General features: G+C 51.7%; 1 protein-coding gene across 2 annotated transcripts in view; it reads right to left on the bottom strand.

The window, feature by feature from the left end:
* Positions 1-23,626, bottom strand: part of JAKMIP1 (janus kinase and microtubule interacting protein 1) — a 70,574-nt gene extending 46,948 nt beyond the window's left edge. Inside the window, exons 1-6 of one of the 2 annotated variants that reach the window (XM_060148531.1) lie at positions 23,498-23,626; positions 15,563-16,057; positions 6,941-7,150; positions 6,026-6,145; positions 2,595-2,741; positions 1,527-1,667 (exon numbers count right to left, since the gene is read on the bottom strand). In XM_060148531.1, the coding sequence (XP_060004514.1) occupies positions 1,527-1,667; positions 2,595-2,741; positions 6,026-6,145; positions 6,941-7,150; positions 15,563-16,057; positions 23,498-23,626 (1,242 nt within the window). The remainder of the gene's footprint in view (positions 1-1,526; positions 1,668-2,594; positions 2,742-6,025; positions 6,146-6,940; positions 7,151-15,562; positions 16,058-23,497) is intronic. The other variant, XM_060148532.1, reaches the window with a different exon arrangement.
* Positions 23,627-23,858: the final 232 nt, after the last annotated feature.

Consider the following 23,858-nt stretch of genomic DNA (forward strand, 5'->3'; position numbering starts at 1 on the left):
TCAGAACTGACAGCTACAGAGCCATGCCGTTAACTGGACATGGACCATCCCAGAAAAAAATGCCAAGATTTGCCAATCTTGTAAAACTCCAGCCTGTCTGTCTCTGGGGCTGTAAGCTATAAAACTTTAGGCAGTGTTGACTAGACATCAGCTGTCAGTGATCCCAGCAGAAAATAAAAAAGCTTGCAGCTTTGATCTCAGACAGAGCTGGGGCCAAGTCCCCATGGGGCCTCCTCCTGGTCAGGTGACACACCTCATTTCTCTGACTCTCAGGTTCTTCCTTTGCTATATGGACTGGAACACGCCCTTCAGAGACTGTGGGTACCTGTGGTTCTTTTCAGTAGAAATGGCACCCATCGAGTAGTAGCAGGAGTAGCAGCATTCTGCCCCAGATAAAACCAGTAAATTCTCTCCTTCCTAATCAAATGTTCCTATTCTCTTTGGCTGCCAGGAAACCCAGAGACAAATCTGGTGCTTGGCCACAGCCCATATGGTCCACCCATGTGTCCCTGCTGATCTTAACTGATGCTGCTATCTTCCTTTTCTCTAGTCTTATCTGTTAATCTTCCTCTTTCAACTCTATCATTGTTTTGTTGAGTGTGTTTTTTTCATCTTATGTGGCATAAAGACTTTCGTGTAATGAAGCAAAGATGAATGGAAGGATAAATGATTAGATGATGGTTGGAATGAAGGTGGGATGGAGGGAAGAAGGGATGGGTGGAGGAAGGGGACGATGGGAAGATGGATGGAGGGATGGGAGTGAGGATGGATGGGTGAGTGGAAGGAGAGAAGGAAGGAGTAGAGATAGAGAGATAGGAAAGCAAAATGAATTGGACAATTACAGTCAAAGCCTTTTCTATAATTTTGATCACTGGCTTTTCTACTTTTTGAAGATCCACTAACGGAAGCATCACATACCCCCTTGGGCAAGCAGACCACACTTTGCTTCTAAGATGCAACTAAAGCTCACTATAGATGCTCCCTTCCTGGTTCCTAAGCTCCTTCCACAAAGAGGTGCAGAATTCTCTGGGTGTAACACTCCACCTACTTAAGACATACAACCCCCTTAATGATGCGCCGCACACACACACACACACACACACACAGTCTTAACAAGTCCTTCAAATTCTGCTCTGATCACAAGGTTCCAGTTTTCAAGTTCACAGTCTGCAACAACTAGGCTAGAAGAAAAGAAAATAGATTTCTTGGGGACAGATCATGCCCACTCTGTAGAGGCCAGAAGGCTCTTTTTAAAAAACTGATGCTGCTTCTCAATGGCAGCAAACTAGGGATAAGATTTGAGAAAAAGAGTAGCCATGAAAACCACTCCCAGATACCAGTGATGTCATATAAACAAGTGGAGGCTGCTTTCTGGAAGAACAAAGGGGGAAGGTGCCCATCACCAGGAGGAGCTCTGTGAGATCCCACCCTGCCAGCAGCATCGCCCTGCAGCCCTGCTGCCATTCCCGGGGCCTGGGTCTCATGCGCCCCACGGAGGGCTGTCGCTCACGCTCATGCAGACATACCAGCGAGAGATCGTCGATGACATGCTGCTGCTCCAGCACCTGCAGGCGCAGGAACTCGATTTCCTGCTCGTCCCTCGTCAAACTGAGGTCATTCAAGGAAGTGTGCCTCTTCAGGGACGCCTGTGCCGACAGCTTCTCTTTCTGCAGCCAAGGGAAGAGAGGGCACTGCAGGGCCACTCATCCACAACACTTGATAGGAAGCCACCGTGCGCGTCAGGGCATGGAGTGTGGGCTTGGGGATATGGGATGGAAGAATGGAGGGAGGGATGAGAGCCCCCAGGTCGTCAAGCTGGAGGAGTGGACAGCTGCAGACCAGAGTCAGGCCCGAGGTGTGGCTGACTGTGCCCGACGCTGACAGGAAGGGCTGGGTGGGCACTGGTGGGGAGAGGTGGGTGTCTGCACCAAGCCTGGAAAGCTTGGTCGCTGGGGAAAGAGAGCACGGAACACATGGTAACGACACACACTCACACCTGGACCTGCCAGGGCGTGGGAGAAGGGTGTTCTGTCTCCCGGAGCCTCAGTCTTCTCAGCTGTAAAATGGGCATGACTGACACTAGTTTAGACAATGAACCTCAGAGTATTCCTTAAACCATCAACTGCAAGACACCACCCTGACCACAAAGACCAGTCATTCTTGTTGGAGCAAATAAAAGGCCCAAATTCAAAGCACTCAGAGCAAAATTGTAATCATTCACGTACTGAGCTTCGTCAGTGCACCGGGTTTTCTGTGAGAATGTTTTACGCCATCACTCATCCTCTCCTTAAACCCACAGCACTGATATTTTCCTTCCCAGTTCACAGATGAGGAAGCTGAGAGAATGAGGGCTGGGCCTAAGGACCCTGGGTGGAGACCCACTGTCTGACTGCCCCGGGCTCTCTGTCAGGCACAGATGCCCACAGTGCTGTGAACTGTGGAGAACAGAGGCAGGAGGGACGGGTGCAGACTGAGACCGCTCGGCAGGCTTCCTGGGGAAGGTGGGTAGGAAGTGGCCCCAGGGAACGTGTACGGTGAGGGCCAGGAGCTGGAGGAGCCCGGGCAGAGACAAGGCCTCCGAGACGATGACTTACCATCTCCACGTTTTCCCGCGTGAGATTCTTGATCTTCTCCTCCATCCTCTGGATGCTCTGCAGCAAGTCCTCGTTCTTCTTGTTCATTCGCTTGTTCTTCTCCACCAGGGGCTTCAGCTGGACCTCGGTCTCACGGGAGCGTTTCAGCTGCGGCCAGACAGAGAGGGCAGCAGCTGTAAGAGCCAACCTCAGAGGCCAGTGGAGATGCCCCCTGGCCTGGAGCTGCCGCTGCTTGGGACCACATCTCCTGGGTGGTGCAAACACCACGAAGAGCCCACAGACACCTGGCTTCCAAATGCAGGCTCCCACCTGAGCCTGAGAGGGCCTCGGGCAGGGCAACAGGAGGGGGTGCAGCCCAACACGGAGGCCCAGAGACCTCCCTCAGGTCGTCCCCGCCGGCAAGTGGCCTGAGCCTCTTCCACACTTCCTTTACCTCCGGGCATAACCCCCAGAGGTCATGGGTCACATGCATAAATGTCATTCCAGCTACCTAGCTCCTCCTGGCCACCATTCCTCTCCAGGTAGAGACCTAGCCGAAAGCTCAACACTTTTCAGACAACAGACGATCCCTTGGCCCTGCTCAATGCCAGCCTCAATGCTCAGGGCTCCATCCAGCCCTGGAGCCATGCCCTGAGTCCTCTGAGCACAGTCCCTATGACTGACGAGGTGTCCTTCCAGTCTCTCTCATCCCATCAGCATCTGAGGAGCCCCTCTTGGGCCCGGGCCCTGTGCTGGGAGCTGGGTCAAAGGCATGACACGATGGGGTGACCGTCCAACAGACGAGAGAAGAGGACAAAGACGGTAACAGAGGTAAGAACACAGTGAGACAGGCGCCGGTGGACACGCCAGGCTGGGGAACCACACATCCAGGGGTTCAGAACGGACAAGAAGACGGCGCGTCGCTGAGTGCAGCGGGAGCAAGGAGTTTGCGGGATGGGCAGAGAAGGGGCGGGCATGGTGAGGTCTGATTTAGGGAGCTGAGAGCTCTGCCATTTGTTTCCACCTGCAGCCACACTCCTGCCGCCCCCAGGGCTTTGAGGCAGGAGCACTCTGTGGTCAGGAATGCCTTCTAGAACAATCCATCACTCTGACTGCTGTGTGGAGGCCAGTCCAGCGAGACAGAGACATGAGAGATGACAGGCGAGGGGGAGGGGGAGCTGGGACTGGGAGGCTGCTCCATTAGAGGCACCCACTCTTTTTCCTTCTGAGTACAGTGTCCTCCGTGACATACACACTAGCTGCATGACCACGGCCGAGTTTTCAGCCTCAGTTCCCTCTTCTATAAGATGGGAATAATGGTAGTATCTGCCTCAGAGACTTGTTATGAGAACAAAATGCATAGTGATAGTCTTCGCAGGGTCATTTTAATGGATGAAAAACATAAACAATTTAAAATATTTATCAGTATCACGACAATCACAAGAACCACTGCATCTATCAAGTACTCGCCATGTGTCCAAAACGATGTTCGGACCTTCCAGGCATCCCCTCTCATTTAGCCCTCACCACCACCCTAGGAGGGGGCCCATCCCCATCCCCATTCCACAGACAAAGAACCTGGCTACAAAGAGGTGGAGTGATGTACCACATAGAAAGTGCCAGGACCAAGAACCAAACACAAGGGACTGACTGCACACCCCTGCTTTTGGTTACCAGGCTGTGAAAGTTAAGATAAAACACTGATGGTAGCCATTAAAGTATAACATGTACCTTGACTCATACATTGTACCTCTAGAAATCTATCCTGCAGAAATAAAGGTTCAAGTCGGTAAAGACAGAAATGTATCTTCTGTGAGGCACTGTTTACAACAGCAAGGAAACGCGCAACGGCCTAAATCTTCACCAGGAGAGGAATGGTTGAATAAACCATGGTGTGTCTACACAACAGAGTATGATGCAGCGTTACAAAGACAAAGGTGGATCTCACGCATTGCTGGGGAGCACTGTAATTGACACAGCAAGTGAAAAAAGCAAGTTGCAGAACAATATTACACAGGGAAAATGTCCCGTTTGTAACCACAAAACAATAAAAAGAAGGCTCTTCGTGGGTGTCAAAATATTTGCATAAGCGTTAAAAACATGTGAGAATCACCTCGAACTGTTAACAGAAGTTGCCTCATGATTTTAAGATCCCAGTGCTGGCCAGCTTATTGATTCTTACTTTAAACACTTCAGAAGGTTTGCATTGTTTCAAGCAAGCTATTTTTTTCTCTAATCCACTTAGTAAACTATTTTGCCTCTCATGAGGGATTTTTTTTTAAGCTCATGAATATTTAAATAAAAAGTGGAGACATAATATTAGATGTACAGTCTGATGAAAACTATATAAAAATATGCCTTTAAAAATACTGGAAGGAAATGAATTTATTCTGATCCTGTTAAAATTGTGAAGAGGTGACACTTTTTTTTTTTTTTTTTTTTGCGGTACGCGGGCCTCTCACTGTTGTGGCCTCTCCCGTTGCGGAGCACAGGCTCCGGACGCGCAAGCTCAGTGGCCATGGCTCACGGGCCCAGCCGCTCGGCGGCATGTGGGATCTTCCCGGCTCGGGGCACGAACCCGTGTCCCCTGCATCGGCAGGCGGACTCCCAACCACTGCGCCACCAGGGAAGCCCGAGGTGACACTTTTTAACACTTTTCATCTCCCATGTTTTTCAAATATATTGTTACACTTACTTTCATAATAAAATTTAGAATAAAGAGAAATATTACGAGACACTTGTCAAGACATTTGTACGTGTTGACTACCACTACATAAAAATTAGGTTAATTGTTTATCCAGCAAACTTAAACATATTCAAGAAATTGCTATTCTTACTAGAGATTTATTTTTTTTAACCAGAAGTTCACATTCACTATTTTTAAAATTAGAAATATGTGAACTTTTATGCAAAAGAAAGTAAATAGATAAGCAAAAAATAAAAATTATCCATAATCACACCACCTAAAACAACTTCCAAAATCCAGGATGATGACAATGTATTTTTGTTCTGTAGACTGCTTTTATCATTTAATTAATCGTGAACAAATTTCTATGGCAAATTAATGTGACCTATAACATCATTCTTAATGACCGCACGCAACTCACTGCATAAATGTTCCATAATTATTTTGATCAATACTTAGGTGGGGCTTGGTTTTGTTTTGGTTTGGTTTCGGTTGCTACTATAAACAACACTGCGATGAAAACCCTGTCCACACCCCTCACTGAACTTCTCTGATTGTCAGCTCAGGATAAATTCCTACAGAATCAAGGGCACTAACAGGTTTCCTCAACAAGCGAGTGTTAGATTATTAATCAGGAAGAAATGAGAAGGAAAGTAGAGAAAACCAGATGGCCTGTGCGTTAACTTCCTGTTTAGGGCGTGGTTTGTGGCCCCGGGGCTGCTTTCCTGCATCCCAAGGCGCCATCTGCCTCTTGGGGGCTGATTACCAGTTCATTCCTCTCGTCTGCCAAGAGGGTATTTCTGTCTTCCAGCTTCCGTATCACCGAATTCAGTTCAGCAATTTTTAGCTGAAATCGCCGCACATCTCGCTCGTCCATATGCTGATCCTAAAAAAGAAGCAAGATACAAACATACTTTGAAAAAGCTTAACTGAGTCAAAGCGCTCTGTGGACCCTTTGTGGAAAACTCTGAGGGCAAAGGTGAGCTCCTCACTAGGAGGACCATGCGCCATGCTGGGGCTCCCCCAAATCAAGCAACAGGTGGAAAGACCTCATCTCAAAGGCGACAAGACCTCAAACCCTCCAGAGGCTCCCTGACATCTGAACGTGGTATCTGGGGACCTTCCCGTCCCAACCCCTGCCCGCCAAGCATCTCTGACAAAGGCACAGTCACAGAGTTCCAGGACGCTCCTCAAGGGCAGGCACTGTGCCCACCTCACCACTGAGACGCCAGCACCTCACGTGGTGTCTGCACACAGCACACTCAACAGACACTTGAGTATTTAGTGAATGAATGAATGAGGGAATGAATGAATGAATGCAGCTTTGGCCTCCTCTGTGCCTGATAAGTACCAAGCTGTGGCCCCAGGTGCCCTCTCTGCTGGCTGAGCTCTCCTCATGGGCAGAGCTCTGCCTTTAAGTCATGTCCTGATCTGACTGGGTCCCTTTCTGAGCTCTCACTGTATACTCGGCACTCATGTTTTCATTTCTTTTCGACTGAGCTCACGTTTGGGGAGGAAGGGGTAAGGGAGGGAAGGAAGGACGCACAGATGGATGGGAGGGAAGGGGGAGGGGTGGGGGAAAGGCAGGCAGGCAGGCAAGTTCGCCAGAAGAATGACCAGTAGGAGGAAGGACAGGTAGGTGGTCAGCTCTGAGGCCCCAGTGCTTGCATAAGCCCCTCACCTGGACACCCATGAGCTCGGTCATGTCCCCTATGCCAGGTGGGAGCTCTCTCTTTGGACTACCGTGGTACCGCTCAGCCTCTCTGACCTGAACCAACTGCTCATCCAAAGCCTCTTTCTGAAGAAGCAGCTTCTGGGTCTGCCCAGTCTGCACACCGAGTTCCTTCTCCAAGGCCAGAATCACACGATCTTTTCCCTTGATCTCATCCATCTGGAAAGAGAAAGAATAAGCATTCAATTGTAGGGGCTCGTGACCAGGGAAAGCGCTCTTTTGCTGGCCTTAGGCCCAGGGAAAGGTGCAGCAGGTCCATGGACCTGGGCAGCTGAACTCAGCAACACAGGACAGAGAGACACCATAGTGCACAGCCCAGGCCCTGCTCCGCCGTCACCGCCCCCAGCACAGAGGAGCACAGAGCTGTGGGTTCAACGACCTATATGGTCAACCAGACACTTACCCTCGAAACTGATCAGTGCTCGTATCTCTCTCACCTTAATGAAATAAAGTCAAATCCTGACCTGCCAGGGCCCTCCAGCCATCACCCCCTGGCCCTCCAGCAGCTCAGCTTCTTCACAGAGTTGGTCGTCCTCTCTCCCACTCCTGTCTGGCCACGTCCCCACCCCTCCAGTAAACGGCTCTTGCTAACGTCTCCAACGCTCTCCTGGCCCGCAAACTCACTGAACAATTTTCCATCCTCTCTCCTTCTCACCCCGTCTGACACTGCCGCCCACTCCAGCTACGTGAACTGCTCCCACCCTCGCGCCCTCTGTGGGACTCCACCGCTTCCATCTTCTTCTCGCCCTGCCCTGGTCACCGTCGAAAGCTGTAGTTTCCAAGGCTTGGCTCTCTTCCCAGTCTGCACCCTCTCCTCAGCCAGCCGCATCCTCACCCATGCTAACTCCCCGTGTGCAGCTGACACTCCAACCTCCTCCCTCCGCCCTGACGTCTCTCAGGGTCCCGCGGTCAGAGAGCCGACTGGATGCTTCTGGGGCCTCCAAAGCACCTCAGCCTCCCCACATTCGAGCCTCAGCGTGAGCCCCAGCTCCCCCAGCCCAGCCTCGCCCCACATTCCCTAGAGGAAACCAAGCAGAAAGAAGCTTACGGAGGAGGGAGCTTCTGCCCCGGGCCATACACTTCGATTGTTTCTGAACACAAAGCCAACAGCTGGGAAACTGCCCCAGTAAGGGTGCTATACTGGGGTGCCCCTCCCCTAAATCCATGTCCTTCCTACAACCTGAGAATGTGACCTCATTTGGAAATAGGGTCTTTGCGGATATAATTAGTTAAGATGAGGTCACAGTGGAGTCGGGTGGGCCCTAACGACTGGTGTCCTTATAAGAGGAGAGACACACAGGGAGAAGATGGAGGCAGAGACTGGAGTGATGTGGTCACAAGCCAAGGAACGCCTGGAGCCTCCAGAAGCCGGAAGAAGCAGGAAGGATCCTCCCCTATAGCCTTCAGAAAACATGGTCCTCTGACACCTTGATTTCAGACCTCTAGCTTCCAAAACTCTGAGTGAATAAATTTCTGTTGTTTAAGCCACCCAGTTCATGGTACTTTGTAACAGCAGCCCTAGGAAACTAATACAGGTGTTAAAAGAGAAAATTTCCCAAGTACTAGAGTTTCATTAATTGACAAAAACCATAAGAGTTTCGGCTACAGTGATTACTATCATCATGGGACTTAGGAATAAATTCTATTTGAGATAAGGTACATTAAAAAGTTCTGAAAAGAATACTAATGCTTTAGTAAGGATGGTTTCAACGAAATCTGGATAAAGTCTATATGATGTGGCTTTATTTAACACATACCTGTGAGTGCCCGCCACGAGCGGGCCTGTATGTAAGGCAGTGTAATGTGGATACTACCTTGATTACCCAACGTAAAGGTTAAAGCCAACTGATATAAAACAACGTGGCACAGAGGAAAAAGCACTGTGCATGGAGTACAAAAGTATTAACTGGAGACTAATCCCCACTGGCAAGCTGTGTGACCTCTGGCAAGTCACTCAACCTCTCTAAGCTTCAGGCTCCTCACCTGTAAAATGGGGATGTAGGAACATCCACCTGGAAGGGGAGCTGTGAGGGCTGAAGGGTACAGCAGAGACAGGCAGGCTGCTTAGGAGCAAGGCCACTGGGCCCAGACTGCCTGGGTTCTAGCCCTGATGCCACCACTTATTGGCTCTGTCACCTTGGTTTAGTTACTTGATTTCTTCCTAAGCCTCAGTTTTCCATCTGTGAAATGGGGATAATAACAGGGATGTTTTGAGGATGAAATACATTAACACATAAAAACTGCCTGGCACGCAGTAGGCATAAAATAAACATTAGCTCTAATTATAATTGTTGCATGCACATAGTAGGTCTCAATAAATAGTAGTTCCTGTCTTTCCTAGACTTTTGTTTCCATTAGGTGTGCAAATATTGAGGAAATGAATGAATGAATATTGCAGTTGTTTGAATTGTGGTTCCTAAACAGACATGTCCACATCCTAACTTCAGATATCTGTGAATGGGACCTTTTTTGGGAAAACGGTCTTTGCAGGTGTAATTAAGGATCTTTAGATGAGGAAATCGTCCTGGATTAACTGGCTGGGTCCTAAATCCAATGACAAGTGTCTTCATAGGACAAAGAGAAGACGCAGACCAAAGGAAAAAAACAGAGGGGAGGCCATTGCTGACTTAAAAAAAAAAAGGCACAATGTGAGAGTTGCGAGTTAAGTTTTATTGGGGGCAAAATGAGGACCGCAGCCCAGGAGACAGCGTTTCAGGCAACTCTGAGAAACTGCTCGGAGGAGGCGAGGGGAGGAGCCAGGATATAGAGGAGTTTTTGCGACAAAGGCAAAGTAGTAGGGAACGTCAAAAGATGATTGTTAATTAAAGAAAACCAGATATCTCAAGTAAAGGAATTTAGTGCTTTCCTATGTATGGGAAGATGCAAGAGTCTGGGCTCACTGAAATCATTCCTTTGATATGCACCTCAGCTACCTGGGGCCAGTATCCTGTATTTTCACACCCTGAGTTTCCTCAGGGCTCGCTGCTGCAGGGAGTGGCTGCAGTCTGAGGGCTGCTAGATGGCAGGTATTTTTGTCAGCCTTGAGTTTCCTCAGGGCTCACCGGCTCACGTTGAAGGGCTGCAGTCGTTGAAAGGATGACTGTGACATCCTTTGTTTATTGGTATGGCAGGAAATATTCCATTTATCACCATGTAAGAGGGAGGCAGAGATTGGAGTGGTGCAGCCACAGGCCCAGGAACTCTTGGAGCCATCAGAAGCTGAAAGGGCAAGGAAGGGCCTTCCCCGAGAGCCTTCAGTGGGGCGCGGCCCGGCTGACACCTTGATTCTGGACTTCTGGAGTCCAGAGCAGTGAGAGAGTAAACTTCCATTGTTTTAAGCCACTGAGTTTGTGGCCATTTGTTAAGGCAGCCCCAGGAAACTAATACAAATGCCCTTCTCACTCATCACACTCTCAGAGGGTAACAAACTAAAGCTGATTGTAACTTGAAACATGGCTACAGCAGAGAATGCTAGTTAGGAGCCCTGCCCTGAGGGCGGACAGAAGCTAGCTCAAATCCCCGCCCCTACCTGCTGTGTGACTCTGGGCAGACTACCCCTCTTAGCCTCAGCTTCGGTAATGTGGGGACACTGAGAACACCCTGTCCAACTGGGGGGAGACTTCAACCACGGGAAGAATTTAGCACAGAGCCTGGCATCTTACAAGCACACAATCAATGTTAGCGGCCACTAGTAATCTACTTTAGCTAAACAGCAGACCATGAAAAACTTACAAAATACAGTTTACAGAAGGCAGCAAATGGTACCCCCAACCTCCAGACTGAGGCTTTCAAGCAAAGTCCCAGAGCTCTGACAAGCTCTTTGAGTGGCCTTTCTTTAGAAGAAAAAAGGATACTCCCCTTCCCTCTGTATCCCCAACCACCTGCCCATGACAGTTTCCTGGAACTCCAGCCAAGGGTGTGCCCGGTGCAGCTTCTCCTGCAGCAGCTGCAGAATGTGCCTGCTGCGCCCCCTGGTGGCGGTCACCCGCAGCTCCCCGCTCTTCAGAGCCGGAGGTGGGAACACCTCCCCGCTGTAGGGAAGAACACTTGATGATGCAGAAAACACTGTTGCCACTGCAGAGTTCAATCCAGAAGCAACGTGAACCAGTGGAAGTTCATTAATTGAAACCACTTAAACATGCTTTAATTAATTCAACAAATACTGAATTGAGTGCCATCAGCAGGTGCTGGGAAACACTGATGAGCAAAACAGATCAGAGTCCCCGCCCTCAGAGCTTCCATTCCAGAGGGGAGGGTAGCTGAAAACAGAATAGAAAAGTCAACATGGAGTAGATCAGAGCATGATTAATGCTAGGAGAAAAAGATAAATCGAGGGGAATCAGTGGTGCCAGTTGGGGAGGTGTTACAAGTTAACAGGTAGGGCTCCAGTCCGTCCCCCTCAGCATCCCAGCTGCACACTCCTGGCTTTGCACTGGAGCCCAGAAGCGCTGCCTCCACCACTGCATTACGCTAGTTCCTCCCACAAGAAAGAACAGCATCTTAAGCTAGACATCTCTGGAAATCCAAATTCTCAGCCTGGAAGAGCACAGATTCCCCATTTATCCTAGAAAATGAGCAGAGGGCTTACACCCCATCATGTGGGAAAGGTTCCCAGAAAACAGTCTCCACTAGTGGAGATGGCATCCAGGAATGGATGGACGATGTGGAATAGACTGTGGAGCCAACATTTTCTAGGTTGTCACATTTCCCCAGCCAGAGTCCTGAGGCTCCGGAGGTCAGGAGACCTGCCAGCTCACACAGCTATTCTCACTATTTGTCGACTCTGGTCTGGCCCCCAGGCTGGGCCCTTAGTGATCTTGCCCCCTGCCCTGAGGACCTGAGGAAGTGTAAACCTCTGACAATGAGCTTCTCAAGCTTCCCCAAACCCCAACACCTGAGTGTGCTGGACATTCCTGGGTTGCCTTCCAGCATCCATTTCCCCTTCTCCCACACTCCCACTCTCACCATGTGGTTCAGGAGAGGGGTGGGGCTGAAATCACTCCAAGTTCCCAGGTCAGGCCCTGATTGGCTCACATCACCTGCATGGCTCCACCACCTAAAAGTAACTGGTTCAGGGGTGGATACATGACCCAATCAGAGCCAACAGCCCCGAAGAGGGTGTTGCTAGGACCCTCCTGTTTCTCCTTAGGAGCTAAGAAAGAGCTTCTCTCACACCCCAGTGTTCACTGCAGCACTATTTACAATAGCTAGGACATGGAAGCAGCCTAAATGTCCTTTGACAGAGGTATGGATAAAGAAGATGTGGTACATATATACAATGGAATATTACTCAGCCATTAAAAGGAATGAAATAATGCCATTTGCAGTGACATGGATGGATCTAGAGATTGTCATACTGAGTGAAGTAAGTCAGACAGAGAAAGACAAATATATGATATCACTTATATGTGGAATCTAAAAAAAATGGTACAAAGGATCTTATTTACAAAACAGAAATAGAGTCACAGATGTAGAAAATAAACTTATGGTTACCAAGGGGGAAAGGGGGGGGAGGGATAACTTGGGAGATTGGGATTGACATATACACACTACTATATATAAAATAGATAACTAATAACCTACTGTATAGCACAGAGAACTCTACTCAGTATTTTGTAATCACCTATATGGGAAAAGAATCTAAAAAAGAGTGGATATATGTATATGTATAACAGCTTCACTTTGCTGTAGAGCAGAAACTAACACAACATTGTAAATCAACTGGTCTGTTTCCTGTGAGGATGTGGGGTCTGGCACCGTGGTGGCATCTCATCAGCACATTGAGAGCTCAGAGCCTGAGAATGATGCATCAGGGGACACAGCAGAGCCTGAGAAACCTGGGTCCGGGGTGACATCATTAGTGCCACTGGAGCTATGCCTGAGGCTAGTCCTGCTACTTCAGTCATGAGAGCCGACAGACTCATGGTTTAAGCTAGTCTGAGGTGTAATTTCTGTCCCTTGCAACCGTAAGATTCTAGCTGACATACAGTTAGGGAAAGAACAACAGTCCGGGTGATGGCTATCACTTTTTACTTACGTGCTAGTGTGAGCTCGGGACTACATTTGTACTTAAGAGAAACTCTCTCTCAGTCTTCAAAAGACCCTCAAAGTAGACATTATTTACTCCATCTTACAGATAAGCTTGAGGCCCTGAGAGGTGAATGTGCCCACACACTAGTCAGAAGCAGATCCATGATTCAGACTCAGATCAGCCCCTGCAAAGCCCTCACTCTGCCCTCTCTCAGCCCCAGAGGCACAGAATCTAAGCATTTCTCAGCAGTCACAACCATCAGGACACTCGTCTCAATGAAAACCTGTTTAGCCAGCTCCCAATGAACCCACCAATTTGTGAGTAAATCTGTTAGTTCCACTTCGTTTGCAAAGTTTGGAGCATCAGAGAATGAAAAAGAAGCTGCTACCCCAAGATCCATTCTCGTCTCCTCCTTGGTACCTGTAGTTGGGTGAACAGTGTCCCCCTCAAATTTCATGTCTATTAGGAAAATCAGAATGTGATCCTATTAGAAATAGGGTCTTTACAGATATAACTAAGATGAAATCGTAACAGATTGCGGTGGGCCCTAGATCCAGTAACTGGTGCCCTTATAAGAAGACGACAAGACACAGCCACGTGGGGAAGAGAAGGCCATGTGGAGGCAGAGGCTGGAGTAATGCAGCTGCAAGCCGAGGAACGCCAAGGATTCCCGGCAACCACCCAAGCCTGGAAGAGGCAAACAAAAGGTTCTTCCCTGGAGCCCTCAGAGGGGCACAGCCCTGCTGACACCTTGTTTTCAGACTTCTAGACTCCAGAGCTGCGAGAGAATAAATTCCTGTTGTTATAAGCCATGGAGTTTGTTATAGCAGCCCTAGGAAATGAACAGAGTGCCATACCAGGATTTATTAGGAGCTGCCATGCATTTCCCAGCTCCCCTTGCAGCTGGGTGAGGCTGAGCAAGTAACTTCCAGCCAAAGAGATGGAAGTGGAGGTATATAGAACCTCCAGAAAGAAAAGTGCTTTTAAATGAAGACCATACCCTCCTTCATCTGCCCTCCTATTGCCAACCTGGGATGCAGATGTGATGGCTGGCACTCCATGGCATGAGGGGCCATGAGGACCATGGCCACATCCCAGAGCCCCTTCTGAGGGGAGAGGTAAGAGGCCCTGTGGCCTACCCTACTCTCTGGAGCACTTTACAGATTTTGTATATGAAAGAGAAATAACTTCCAGATTTTAAGCCCCTGTGTATTGGGGGGAGTCTTCTCAGACCTAATCCTAACTGGTCTAAAGAATGTGTCCAATAGCCCCACGTTGACCATAATTGCCTTTTCTTCTTGACTGTTTCTTAAGAGGCATGTTAACTGTGTAAGTGGAAGCCTGGAAGCCTTTTGCGTTTCTAATCCAATCCAGCTGACAAAGAAACAAAACACAGGCCACTTTCTGAACACGTTGCCAAGAGGCCTGTCTGACGAGGGACATTTATCAAATGCGTGGAGAACTGGAGAAATGGACATTTATTCTTTTCACTCTATTCTCCTAAGTGGCCCCCACACACTGAGACTACCTGAGCTGGGGATACTTCTGTTTGGCACTGAAATGGAAACAGACACCAAGTCCTTGGTTCGTTTTAAATTAAGCTCAGTCTGTCTCTTGTGCAAATACTTGTTTTTTCCCCATTTTATTTACCTTAAATATACATTTCCTGTAACAGAGGAACATATTTTACATGTCTCCTATTACACAATCTACAAGCTGCGGATAGATGCTTTAGTGAACTTAATTCTCGTAATGCTGTAACAGATACGTGATTATTCCTCCTTTTGTAGGTGAGGCACCAGAGGCTTAGAGGCCGTAAGCAACTTGATTGGGTCACACAGCTAACGAGTGAGGGAATCTGGATTCACACCCAGAAGAGACTTTCTCCAAAGCCTTCTCTTCCTATTATGTGATAACACCGCCCCTACACACACAAAGGGAAAAGGGGCTGGGGAATACTTCTGAGAACTTAGTATCGGTATGTGCTTAGATTTTCTATACATTAGACATTTAAAATCAGTGCATCTCTTCTGCCATTCTTGGTACTGGCTTGTTAAGCTGTGAACTGATGCTCTGTCACTGACTGGTGACCAGTCTAGGATGGACAGCTGGACCAGGACTCCAAAAAGGACACCTGGTCCTTCTGCCTCCAGTCCTTAAATTTCTTAGGTGTCTTCCAGAGACAGGAGAGACCTGCCAAAGCTTCCATTCCACGCCCAGGCAGGGGCTTTGTTGGAACCCCAGGGTCTAGAACCATGCCTGGAGCACAGTGGGTCCCCAAAACTCGGCATTTACTGCTCCGTGAGGGAGGACTGGGGCACTTGCTTGTGGAGAGGACACGGCGCACGCGTCATGGAAGGATGGGCTGCGTGTGTGCGGAAGGAGGGCTTGCATGTGTGCAGGGAAGACAAGCTGCTTGTGCGTAAGAGCAGGGTGCGTGTGTGCAGGAGGGCTTGCATGTGTGCAGGGAGGATGGGCTGCGTGTGCGGAAGGTCAGGTACGCACTCGAGCCGGTTGGGGGGAGAGGGCAGCGCACTTACCAGCCGGCGGATGTCACGCTCGCACTCGCGCTTGATGCGGTGCACCTCGTCCTGGTGCGCCTGGTAGGCAGCGCGCAGGTCTGCCGCCTTGGCCTTGTCGGCCTGCATGCAGTTGCTGAGTGCCTCCTCCGCCTGCTTGCGTGCCGCCTTGAGCTCCAGGATCTCCTGCTGCAGCCGCAGGCGCTCGCCGTCGAAGGCCCTGCGCGCCTCTTCACGCGCCTCGGCCAGCAGCGCCGTCTTGACCTTGTCGGCTGCACCATCGCGCAGCACGTTCAGCGTGGCCTGCAGCCGCTGCAGCTCGCCCTCCTTGATCTTGGCCGTGCGCGCTGCCTCCTGCTCGTGCTGGCGGATGAGCACCTCGCGCAGTGCCTGCAGCTCCTTGGTCTTCTCCTCGTGCAGCTTGGCCCTGAGCTCCGAGATGTAGGCCGTGTGTCGCCGCTGCTCCTGCTCGCGCTCCAGCTTGGCCTCCTGCAGCCGCTCGCGCAGTTTGCCCACCTGCAGCCATGGGGGGAGAGCCAGTCAGGGTCCGGGCTGGGGGAGCCGGCCAGGCCTGCCGCCACCTCCCCGTGTCCCTTCGTGTGTGACAGGCCCCTGAGACCCTCCCCTGGTCCCCGCACTCCAGTTCCCCCTCCCGCCACCTCCATCAGTCCCACGCAGAGTCTTCCCTACTATTTTGTTGAGATGTTCCCAGCCGTGGAAAAACATCTGAGGGTGTTGGAGAGTAGAGTAAGGCTTTGACATCCCTTCCAATTTGGAGATTTACGAGGAAGGACAGTTTATCAGTCACAAAATATGCCGCGCAGAAATCATCTGTCTCATCAGAGCAGAACAGATTGTAAACCAGAAACACATTTCCAGTGCCCATGCCCTGAGCTCTGGAGTTAGAGGAGGCCGAGCAGGTGGACGTAGAGAGGGGCAGGGGTGGAGGTGCCCTCACTGCTGAGTGGCTCTCCTGCCCGGGCTGGGGGCTTCTGTGACCCTCCCCCCCACATGAAGCTCTCACAGCAGCCAGGAAGGAGGTAACTGCTTTGCCACAAGGCAGCCGAGCATCAGAGATGCGCCGCTGGTGACCTGCCTGGGATGAGGGGCTGCCAAGGGGCAGAGCCAGGCTTCACCCCCAGGCGCCTGGCCCCAGGGCCAGTGCTCTGCGGATGCCAGGCTGCTAACCCCACCAGAAGGTATTCGTCTATTCAGCAAACAAAACATTATTTGTTAAATATGCCAAGGGAGTGTCTTCTTCAAACACTCCAAAAGGCTTCATTCGATCTTTTTATTTCAAATATCACACAATTACACACATTCCACAGGAACCCATTCGTTTTCTAAATTACAGCAATCTCCGAAGAACAGAAACAAATGTGTCTCTCATGGATGAGCTGCTTCCAAGGTGGCAACATTTCTCTCAGACCACAGTCTGTAGAACACCAACATGCTGAAATTAATTTTAGGTGAGGAGTTTTACGATGTCACTCGGGTTGATAAATCCTTACTCATAACAGCAGGGAAAGGAGCAAATAAACCTGGCCAGGCAAAGATACAAGATCAATGTCTCCTTACATCAAACATGCATAATCACAGAAATAAAACAAGGACCGGACCTGTCAGAGCGCTCATCTCACCCAAGAGCTAGAATTGGCCTCTTCCTAAGGGACTGAGTGCCAGGAAGCCAGAACTTTAAATATTTAACATGATCTCCCCAGGGAGGAACTAAATGCTTCTGGCATTCTCCTTCTAAGGAGGCAACACTGTTCTAACTTTCTGGGATGCTGACGGTGATTTGAAGTCAAAGGGATGGGATCTTGTCAGAATCCGAATCTGCACTGACGAGTGCATTTCCCTCTGCAAACTACTTAACCTCGAGATGGTTAATGTTACGTGTCAACTGGGCAGGGCTGTGGTCCCAGGTCATTCGGCCAAACACCAGTCTAGATGTTGCTGTGAAGGAATTTTTAAGGATGTGATTAACATTTAAATCAGTAGACCTGGAGTAAAGCAGATGACCCTGTATAATGTGGGTGGGCCTCACCAAGTCAGTTGAAGACCTTCAGAGAAAAGACTGAGGTCCCCCAATGAGGAAGGAATTCTGCCTCATCACTGTGAGATCAACGCTCCCTCGAATTTCCAGCCTATCTGCCCCGCCGATTTCAGATTTGTCAGCCTCCACGACCATGTGAGCCACCTTCTTGAAAAACACCGAATCCCCCTCCATCTCTCTCTCCTACTGGTTCTTCTTCTCTCTGAAGAACCCTGACTATACAGACCTCCCAGAGCTTCCTGACCCTTCCCTGGGAAACAAGGCTACCAACAGCTGCCCCTCAAAGACTGTTGGGAGGAGGAAAGCTGAAAGCGGATGAGCGGATAAAGGGGAGTTTGGTCCCAGGCAGTAAAGGAAGGAGGAATGTGGCCAGCGTGAGCAGAGGCGTGTGCAGGGCAGCCTGGGTGAGGCCGGGCCTGCCCCTGGGAGGGGCAGAGGGGGCCAGCTGAGATGGGCCAGGTGACACCCGTGTGTAGGGCAGGGAGGCTAACAGTGGATGGGCTGCGGGAGAAGGCCCTGCTGGGTCCCACCAGCTCTGCCTAGAAAAGCTGAGGGCCGAGCCCAGGCGCCATGAGCCAGGTGTGGCACAGTGAGGCGGGGGTGGCCCCTGGTGGGCACAGAGCACCCGCTCCTTACTCCATTGAGTGGAGCAGGTCTACGAAAGTCATGTGCCGCTTGACTCGCCAGCTGCCTCCAAGCTGTGCCCTGCCCCCAAGTCCAGAGGTGCAGCAGGAGAGAGGGGCCCTTACCAGCCTTGCCCCAGCACCTGGGCTCTGAATGTGGCAAGAGCAAAGTGACCAACAAAGGGCAGGCATCTAGGTGGGAGGGGCTGGCCTGGAGAACTCTGAGGCAGCACCGCCAGCGCCCCAGTGGGCACAGTGAAGTCAGCCTCCACTTGGCTCCTTCCCCAGCTCCTCAGCCCATCTGTCAGCGCCGGGTCTCCACTTCCAGGCCTAGACCACTTTTCCCCGTTCCCTGCGACCACCCTGGTCCAAGCCAGAGGCAGCAGCCCTCTGCCAGACCGTGGCAGTCACCTTCTCACCCATCGCCCTGCCTCTGCCCCCGCACACTCGCCCTTTAGTCCTTCCCAGCGGCCAGCACAGGCCTCTGAACACACACGTTAGAAGGTTTCCCTCTACTGCCCTCTGAATCCACGGGGTGAGGGTTAACCGTTCTGAAGCCACTAGAGTGCTGAATAACTAAGTAAATGGGTGGTGGGGTCAGGCCCTCCCCGCTGGAGGGAGGACAGATGAGCGAGGGGAGAAGGCCAGAGGATCCAGGTGCTAGTGGATTAGCCTGGGGACATCGGTAAGAACTCATGTTTAACTTAATATACATATAGATGCTACATTTAGAAATATTTTAGATATGTACACATACACGGTTAGTATATACGCATACACTTCCTTGCTCTGTCAGCTAAGCCTAGAAGCAACGACATGCCAGCAGCGGTGAGCACACCCAGTGCCCAGATCCTGGTTTCTCATGCCATTCTCTGATAAGTGGGACCAGGGCTCCTTGGAGAAATGAGTGGCTCTAGGACTGGGGCAGGGAATATACGAGACGAACCTGGAGCACCTTACAGGACTGGAAAGTAAGGGTGTACCCAAGAATAAATTAATAAATAAATGCCACAATGATGGGGTGCAAAGGAACACAGGGGTCAACTGAAAGAGATTCCCGTGGCCAAAGCTAGAACAGTCTGAGCAACAAAATAAAGTACTTTTGGATTATAAGCCAAAGTGTAAAATAGTGTTCATAGTGATATAAATGACTGAACTGATACATGTAAAAATATGAAAGAAAACCAGAAAAACCCTCGAGGGCTCTGTGGCATCCAGCATACAAGCCCACGTCCTCCCCGGCCCACAGGACTGACCCCGGCTGATGGCTCTCCGGTCCTTCTCCCTGACCACCCAGCTCAAGCCACGTCCCTGGCTGCTGCACCTCAGACATGCAGGCACCTTCCCGCCTGCGGCCTTTCCCCAAGCCGGCCCTTCTGCCTGGAATGCTCCCAGCCAGGCCTCTGCAGGACCTGCCCTCCCACCCCCTGCAGCACCCCTTTGCTGACCACCTCCCAAAAGAGCCACCCCCACTGCAGCCCCATGACTCTCCACCAGCTTCTGCTGCTTTACTTTCTTGGCACTTTTCACTATGGAATAAATATTACATGTTAATCTCCTGGGCTTCGTTCCCTACCTCCCCCATTACATACTAGCTCCAGGAGAGGACCTCCAGGGCAACCCAGCTTCTGGGACACAGCATGGCACACAGTAGGTGCTCAATAACTAGCCACGGACTGAGCAAAGGAAAGAATGAAAGGATGAGGGGCCTGGCAGTTTTGTAAAGAATGAATGACAGCATCCACTCCCTGGGGCATGAAGATGGTCGCGTTTCTGGGGCACTGGCCTTCCCGCCCCCCCCACGTGGGTGCCGGCTCCTAGGCTAGCTGGTCCCTCTGCCTGGTCCCTGTGCCTCACCTTCCCTCCATTCTCCAGGAGACCTGGAAGGCTTCCCCGACTGGGTCAGGGCCTCCCCTGGGCTCCCAGAGCCCTGCATTATTCCCTCCATCACCACACAGATCACACCCAAATTGCAACTCTCCCAGCCTACCCACTGCAGCCGGCAGCCCCTGCAGGGCAAGATGAAGCCTGATTCACTTCTGTAGCTGGACTAGTCCCCGGCCCAGTATAGATCCAGACCAGGGTGGGCTGCGCATTGCAAGAACGAATGAATCACCAGCTCGGTGAGCGCTGGGCAGCAGCCGGAACCTTCATGGCCTGGCTTGGGCCCATGTGCTGACCACTGCCCTCTCTGCCCCCACCCACTCCAGGCCATGGGCCTCAACAAGTCAGGGTCTCTGCCCCAGTGGCCTTGGCACCCCGATTGGTGCTGCGCATACTCCCAGGTGATGCCAGACATTTGGAACGGTGTGAGCCCTGCTCCCTTTTGGGCCAGCCAGCAAAATCCTTCAGAGCCAGCTCCAGACCACCCCTGCAAAGCTTTCTCGGGCCACTCTGACCATTGCACGGCTTCCTAAAATCTCTGGTGCAACATGCCAAGTACTGTCATCCGGCTAGCTCCCTGAGTATATGAGCACCCAGCCTGCCTGAGGGCGGGCCGTTTCTGAGTCACTTCCAAACGCCCAGCCCAGGCCCAGAGCACAGGCAGGGGGCGGGGGGCTGGGGGCTCGATGAATGTGTGGATGGACCAACAGGTACGTTCCCCACATGCCCTCACCCTGCGGTGTTCAATGGGGACTCCTCTGCTAAAGTAACAACACTGTAAATACATCAGCAACAGTTATCATGAGATCATATAGAAACAGCAGTTAAACGCAATCACAAAGTTTACACTTATGTTTCTCATACCAGCCAGTAAGCACATTGCTGAATTCTCTGAGAACAGAAACTCTCCCAGTGGCGGCCTGGATAACGCCCCCGGCAGGGCCACGGGGTGGCTGGACTGAGCAAACGGGCAGCCAGGGCACGTAGAGGCAGGAGGTGCCTGGGGAGGCACAGACTGGGTTTCTTGTAGGCCTGGCTTCCAACCCAGTGCCAACACCTGTGTGACCTGTGACTGTGCACACCTGCTGTGACGGGCTGAACTGTGTCCCCCCAAATTCCTGAGTGGCCGTCCTAACCCCCAGACACTCAGAATGTGACTGTATTTGGAGACAGTCTTAAAAGAGGTTACTAAGTTAAATGAGGTCATGGGGGTGGGTCCTGATTCAATACAACTGGTGCCCTGACAAGAAGAGATTAGGACACAGACACACACAGAGAAGAGCATGTGAGGACACAGGGAGAGGGCGGCCATCTACAAGCCAAGGAGAGAGGCCTCAGGAAAAACCAACCCTGCCCACACCTTGATCTCAGACTCCCAGCCTCCAGGACTGTGAGGAAATAAATCTCTGTTGTTGAACCCCTACCCCGGTGTGTGGTACTTTGTTACGGCAGCCCAGCCACCTCTCCTCTCCAACCCTCAGTTTGCCCACCTATAAAGTGGGGAAAGCCACATCTGACCTCACAGGTCACTATGAGGGTCAGGAGGCCCTCTAAGGTACCTGGTGTGGCCTGTGTAGCAGACACGCGTCTGCCAACCGCTGAGTAACTACATGTGACAGGCAGTGCCCAGGCTCCGGATATGACTCTCTCATTTATTCCTTAAACAACCCAGGGAAGCAGACACATCAGATGTCCCCATTTAACAGATAGGGAAACTGAGGCATAAGGCAGCTACCTGGCTTGCCCCAAGGCCTCAAGGCGAGTTAGGTGGTGGAGGTGGGACGGAGACCTGGCCGAATGACGTTGGCTGTGCGGCTTTCCCCATAACCACAGCTGCTGCTGCTACTGCCTGGTCAGCCCCTCTAGGCCCAGCTGTGCAGCTGACAACCCAGGGGATCCTGGCAGGCAAATCCTTCCTGAGCTGGACAGGATGTGGACAGGCTGGCACCACCAGCAACTGTGCTGAAACACCTTGGCTGCACTGGCCCTGGAACTCTGAGTGTCTGGGGATGGGAGGCAGCACATGTGTCCGCAAGCTCCAGGAGCCCAGTCTTCATCACCCCAGGTCGGGGGCTCTGCCTCTGCTCTCCATGCAGCTGTCTTGAGCTGGGGTCAGAGCCAAGGACCAAGCCCCAGCCCCCTCCCCACCCAGGAGCTGGACCCTGCTCAGCACTGCAGCTCTCAACCAGATACCTGCTGCCATCCCCCAAGCAGTCCCTCCCCTCCCTCAGGTGCTCTGGGCAGGGCCGGAGGGTACCTTCACGGCTTGGGGTATAAGGCCAGCCCCTCCGTCGGGCCCCCCAGGAGCAAGCCCTAACCCCGTCCTCCTTCTCTTCTCACACGAATGGCGGCTCCATCCTGCTAGGAGAGCACCTCCACCCCGCCTGCTTCTGCCCTCAAACCACCCAGGTCAGAACCACACCAACAAGGAGGACTGGGGCAGCGCCCAGGCACCGGACGGGCTTTTCTTGCTTACATTACCTAAGATCTTTAAGACAACCTTAAACTGGGTGGTTATCGTGATGCCATGTTACACGTGAGAAAACGGAGGTTCAGAGGCTTTATGTCACTTGTCTAAGATCGTGAAGCCAGTCGGGGGTCAAGGTGAGGTCTGAAGCCAGGTCTGCATGATTAGGAAGCCTGGGCTCCTCCCACTGTGACTGGCTGCCCATCACGCCGACACTTTGATTGGCACCCAACGGGGCATCGTACTGACTGGCTCCAAAGCTCATACCTGCCTTACGAGAGCAAAACAGCTCCCATCACAGAGCCAGGCTCCAAATCAAGCCCTTTATGTCAGGGGTCCCCAACCCCCAGGCCGTGGACCGGTACCGGTCCGCAGCCTGTTAGGAACCGGGCCGCACAGCAAGAGGTGAGCGGCGGGTGAGCGAGCGAAGCTTCAGCTGGCGCTCCCTGTGGCTCCCGTTACCGCCTGTACCCTCCCCCCGACCCTGTCCATGCAAAACCCGTCTTCCACGAAACCGGTCCCTGGTGCCAGAAAGGTTGGGGACCGCTGCTTTACGTATTGATATACGTATTTACATCCTTACTCCTGCCCACCGGCCCATCAGGTGGTACTGTTATGATCCCATCTTGCAGGTGAGGGAAATTACGGTGTGGAGAGTGAAGTACCTTGTCCGAGATCAGAGCCAAATGTCGGGGAGGGTCGGTGGGGGGCGGGTAGCGGACAGGATTCGCATCCAGGTGGTCTCTGTACCACCACTGATGTTATACCCATTTTAAAGTGAGGCAAGCTGAGGCTCAGAGAGGTGGAGTGTCCAGCCCCACCCCAGCCCTGGGACATACCCTTCATACTTCCCTCGGGGGCAGTCTGTCCCCCGGGAGTTCACAGCCCACCCCTCACTTGAGCCAGGAGGCCCCTGTCCCTCCCACCTTGCTCTTTTCCTGCTGGAACTCGATCTGAACGCTGGTCAACTTGGCCCGCAGCTCCTCATTGGCCATCTGCACTGCGTCCACCTCCATCTCAGGCTTCTCGCCCTTGCTCCGGCCTTTCTTAGACATGCTTCCTCTCAGGTTGAGACGCTGAGATCCTGTGTTCACTCCCGCCAGCCAGCAGGCGCCGCTCCCAGCTCCACCGCGCTAATCAGTCTCACAGGGCTCAGCTCCCCCTGTGCGTAAACCACCATCACTTGGGATCCTGGGGGAGGAAGGAAGCCAGGTCAGCAGAGAGAGCGGGGCCGGTGCCCCCTCGCCTGGGGCACTCAAACACGATGGCAGGCAGCGTTTGCTGAGG

Source organism: Lagenorhynchus albirostris, chromosome 4 (assembly GCF_949774975.1).
Source record: "Lagenorhynchus albirostris chromosome 4, mLagAlb1.1, whole genome shotgun sequence".
Lineage (NCBI taxonomy): Eukaryota > Metazoa > Chordata > Mammalia > Artiodactyla > Delphinidae > Lagenorhynchus > Lagenorhynchus albirostris.